Source organism: Populus euphratica, unplaced genomic scaffold (genome assembly GCF_000495115.2).
Source record: "Populus euphratica unplaced genomic scaffold, PopEup_1.0 scaffold9.1, whole genome shotgun sequence".
NCBI lineage: Eukaryota > Viridiplantae > Streptophyta > Magnoliopsida > Malpighiales > Salicaceae > Populus > Populus euphratica.
In genome coordinates, this window is record NW_011499857.1 from 889551 (window position 1) to 894742 (window position 5192).

Here is a 5192-nt window from a genome sequence, read left to right on the forward strand (position 1 = left end):
CGGGGTTGTAACACTAATATTCCAAAGCTTTAATGGCCGTCTTTTTCTTGGCTTTGCTTAGTTTAGGCATATGTTGAAAGCTATGCTTTAACCCATTCACCTGATTTTTCTTGTTTCTGTAAGTACAAACTGAAAGGCAAATAATGCATTGTGGATGAGAATGGAATGGAGATCATTAATATTTGAAGTAAAGTGAAGATGCCCTTCACCCCTTTTTAAAGAAGGCATATTTTATTTTCATATACTTAAATAGCAATATACAGTGCCGACTGGTGCAATAGATCCTTGGAGTTCTCGTTATTCATCTTGCACAACAGTATATTTGCCATTTTGCCTAGCTTTTTGCTCAGGATTTATATCTTCATGTCCTTTTAATTGTGGTTCTACCTAAAACAATACATGCACTTACATGTTGACTGTCAATGGGTGTATCAGTTTTCGAATACAATGCTCAATTTCACAATGTGATGCGAGTTACACATGCAATGTACAAAGCATGCAATACCTCTGCCCCTATTGCAACCTACACCACTGGCAATGATTCAATCACTATCAAGACTCGTGGTCACCACTTCTTTTTCTGTGGTGTCCCTGGCCATTGCCAAGCTGGACAGAAGGTTGACATTAATGTGCTACGGAGCGATGAAAGGGCACAAACTCCTGCATCTTCTTCAATGCCCTCCCCGCCAGTTCCTTCTGCCAAAGTAGCCGGGCCGGCCTCAAGTAATGCCTTGTCATTGAAGGCTTTGAGAAGTCCTTTTGGTAGCTTTGGTTTGGCAATGGCGGTTTTGGCAACGTTTTTTTATATCAATCTTGCTTAATTTGGAGGCTTTGTTGTGCTGAGAATTCGGGGGACGATAGATGTTGTGCAGGTCAATGCAATCAAAAAAGTGATCTATAATCATTTTGTTAGAAACTTTGATCAATTGTTTGGATTGAACTCTGAACCTGGTACATGGTTGTGTTCATATGATAGACCCTATCGGCAGTGGATAGAACATGGTGTGAGTTTTGATCTCTGGTGTATAGAGATGGGCGATGCACCTGCTTCTCAAAGGCTCTGTTGTTTTGCTGCTCAAAGTTTTAATTTCAAATAAGCATACTACCGTTAATATAATTCACATTTCTTGCAGGCACATATATTAGCAGATGGCTAGGCATAAGGCAAATGTAATTTCTGGTTTTCAAGAAAGTAAGCTGTAATTTCCGAAACTCAAGTACCATACATATTCCAATCACAAATGAGATAGAACCTCGGTCCTCGGTCAACACAAATCATCTGTCCTCCCAAAACCAAACTAAGAGAAAAACATCATTAATTCAATAAAATAAACTGCATTCAGTAGAAACATGAATTCAAGATGCCTCCTTCCAGGAGACGCCTTCAAGCTTCCAAAATCCAAACAGGTATAATCAGAATACGTACACACCAAAATCTTTAAACTGCCTTATTTGACTTTTTTTTTTTATCACATTGGACTTTATCTTCTACCACTTAATTACGATTACCATTAATCCATGAATCTTTTCCAGACCGGATGCTGCTTCCAAACTCTTTCAACCATAAGATCTATTGGCACATTCTTTGTCTCCGGCAACAGGAAATACACAAACAACCCCATTTTGAGAATCCAGCCAGCAAAGAAGAAAAATATAAAGGCACGCATATTACACAGCATCGATAAGAATGCCTGAGCTATGAGGAAAGTGAAGAGCATGTTTGAGCTAACTGCAAAAGCGAACCCTGCAGTTCTGGTCTCTTGAGGAAATGTTTCACTTGGTATCAGCCAGCCAAGAGGACCCCAGGACCATGCAAAGGACATGACAAACATACACACCAGCACCACAACAAAAGCTGCTTGTAATTTGGTAAGCGAGCCTGTAGGTGTCAAGAAAGCTAGTAAAATTCCTCCAATTGCAGTCTGCATCACAGAAACTTTTCACTCAGCAAAACAGATAAACTGCAAAATACGTCATACAAGTATACTCCAGCAGATTTGGCAATAAAATTAAAGGCAAACAGAAAGGAATGTTGACCTGGCTTATTAACATCTGCACGCAGGCTTGAAGAAGCAGAACCCTCCTCCCAACCTTATCCACATAAAAGATGGAGACCAATGTGCTAAGCACATTTACAATTCCAGTTATCACAGCTGACAAAAGTGAAGCATCATTTTTGAATCCAACGGTTTGAAACAGGACAGGTGCATAAAACATTATAGCATTGATTCCTGTAAGCTGTTGAAAGACTTGCAACAGGATGCCTATAATTAGTGGGGGCATGCTAGAGCGCTTCATGAGTTTCTTGAATGGATGCTTGACTTGCCTGGCTATCTCACTGGCAGCTTTAATTTGCTCGAACTCAGAATTAACATTGTCGACTCCTCTAATCTTCCTGAGCGTGCTTTGCCCTGCAGTTTCGTTTCCTCGTTCAATTAGGCTTGTTGGTGTTTCGGTGATGACTATGGATCCTATAAACAGGAACACAGCTGGCACACCAGCAAGGCCCAGGGATACTCTCCATCCATATGGATGCATCTTCGAAGTGCCATAGTTGACTAGATTTGCAAAGAATATCCCTACTGTAACAAAGAATTGGAACAGGATGTTCACAGCCCCCCGACGCTCCACAGGTGCTATCTCTGATAAGAACAGAGGAACCGCCTGCAAAGTTTTTCAGTATTGTGCTAAAGGTTCTCATTAACCTACCCAATGCGGCACCAATTTAAAATAAAGCTGCAAAACAATATTCTGAGAAGAAAGTTTTATCGACTAGAAAGAACTCAGAAACAAAATATTTCTCAAATATGCATACCTCATTGCCAAATCCTACCCCAAAACCAAGGAGAATCCTGCCAATGATTAGCATCCAAATGTTTTGAGCACTAGAACTGACGGCTGCTCCAAACAAGAAAAATACTGATGCAACAAGAATTGTCGGCTTTCGGCCAAATTTGGTGCATGCCTTTGATGCACCAAAGCTCGAAACAAGGGCGGCAAGGTAGAGCGAAGATGTAAAAAGTTGAAGATATTGATCGTCATACTTGCAGTAATTGTTTTCCTTGGCATGAAGCTTTCTTTCATGAACAGTAGGAAAGAATTTGATCAAAAAGTCATCCATGGCTGTCACTCCACCTGATTATCGATACAAAATCATCATGTACATTGCTTTAGATCAATCGGCATAACCCACAATTGATTTGAACTGAAAACAGAGCGACCATCACCTTTCAATCTTACCCTTTTCCAGGATAAGAGAATTTAACTTCATACTGAAATTTTCAGTTGACAGAAGTGTTATATACAGAGTCTTTAACTATACGAATATTCAGTACCATTATTTATACCCTGAATAAGATACGTGAAGTTCACTGAATTAAAGAACTACATGGTCATACGTAAGAATTGGGAGCAATTTTTGGAGAATTTTTAATTTCACTTTAACCAGAAGTAAAATATATATGTATATATATCATCCTAAGGCACCATTATCATTTTATTAATACCCTTAATATAGAGTCCAATTTTTATTGAAAAATGTGCTATTATTTACTGAGAGTTCTAGTAGTGCTACCACATGAATTTATGATATTCAATGCCGGATCCCACTCCATTTTTAAAATAATGAAACCGAATGAAAATACTCATCATGCTCTGATTTAGCTGCTTTTATTCTTTTCATCAGAGACTACAGCACTGAACAAATTCATTCCCAGAAAAGGAGAGAAATCTGGATTTTTCTGAACAACTAACTGCACAGGACGTGCGCTCAACAGGGAAAATACTGTAGTACTGTATCGAAATGTTTGCATTACAAGTGTCAGTGTATTTAATTTTAATTTCTCTTACAAAGTAAATAAAGAGTCCCAGTATCCAATAAACATAGTAAGAGAAAAGTACAAAAAGAGGGTAATGTAATGGGCATGCTCTGAAAACCATGTTACTCAGACCACCACAATATCTTGGTGGTATATACATGCAATTGCAAGTACTACTTATTTTCTTTGTTAAAAATTACAATGTAATAGTGTATTTGGTTTAACTCCTCTTTTTTTTCTTAAAGACTGCATACCTGAAATTCCAATATCATAACCGAACATGAAGCCACCAAAAGCTGCAAGAATCCAACATATGACCACGTAAACAGTGAATTTTGATGGGAAATCCTGATCATGCTTCTCACTGTCTGTCATCTCCCTTCCTCGATGTACTTATCAAGGGAAAAATTACAAAAAGTAAAGAATGAAACGTGTAGACAAGGATTACAGGTTCTTGCTTGGCTTTTGTAGGCTGGCGAGAGATACATTTAGTACAAGTAAGGAAAGGTTTCGTTGATTTAGCAAATCAATTCCTTTAGGTAATCGGAACATTAATATTGGATGCCTAAAATGATGATCCTCCGTGGAGAACATAGTGACCAGGTTTTTGGATAAAATTCTTACACCTCTTTTATACTCCTAGGTGGTATTGTACATGTGTTCTTATGGATAGTCAACGATACGCTGCAAGTTTTTATTTTAATTAATTTGTTTTTGGTGTGTGAACATGAGTTGTTTTACTTAATTTATATATGAAATCCATCGTACTACTATAAAGGCCAAATTATTTTCATAACAAAGCAGAAAACAACTTGCATTTAACATAATTTTTTTTTTGTTTCTTTAAGAAATTGTCTAGACAAAAAGTTTTTTTCTTTTGAATTTTTGTCAAAAACATCTCAAGTTAAAATTAGCTTTTTTGTTCATGTATTTCCTTTTTTAAATATAAAACATATTTTTTTATTAATAAAATGATTTTCTTAATAAAAAATTATCATGATTTGAAAATTAAGTAAAAATATATATATCTTGATAATTTTTATCCGTCTACATGTAAAAATAAAGTAATAATTATTTCAGGAAAACTGTATAAAAACTATATATTAATAAAATTAGATATGTTGTTCTCATGGAATATTTATGAGAATTATTTATATATAAAAAAGAATTTTGCATATTAGGTTATTTTAATTTGGCAAATCAATTAAGTAGATGAAATATTAATTTGATGCCTAAAGTGATGCTCCATGGAAAACATGATGACAGGGTTTTTGGATAAAATCCTCACACCTCTTTGATTATATTCCTTCGTGGTATTATATATATATATATATATATAGAAGACACTATTTTTTTTTTTTTTCTTTTCTTTTT

The 5192-nt window shown here is 36.1% G+C and overlaps 2 protein-coding genes across 2 annotated transcripts in view; one reads left to right on the forward strand and one right to left on the reverse strand.

Annotated features, from left to right (window-relative positions):
- Window positions 1-1117, forward strand: part of LOC105123593 (Cupredoxin superfamily protein) — a 2493-nt gene extending 1376 nt beyond the window's left edge. Inside the window, exon 2 of the mRNA XM_011023253.1 lies at window positions 436-1117. Coding sequence (XP_011021555.1) covers window positions 436-821 — 386 coding nt within the window. The 3' untranslated portion in view covers window positions 822-1117. The remainder of the gene's footprint in view (window positions 1-435) is intronic.
- A 188-nt stretch (window positions 1118-1305) lies between these two features.
- On the reverse strand, window positions 1306-4505 carry LOC105123592 (sugar transport protein 8). The gene is made up of 4 exons (XM_011023252.1): window positions 4073-4505; window positions 2816-3135; window positions 2038-2664; window positions 1306-1922 (listed from the first exon to the last, which is right to left on the reverse strand). The coding sequence occupies exons 1-4, from the start codon at window positions 4191-4193 to the stop codon at window positions 1512-1514; spliced, it is 1479 nt and encodes a 492-aa protein (XP_011021554.1). The 5' UTR covers window positions 4194-4505; the 3' UTR covers window positions 1306-1511.
- Window positions 4506-5192: the final 687 nt, after the last annotated feature.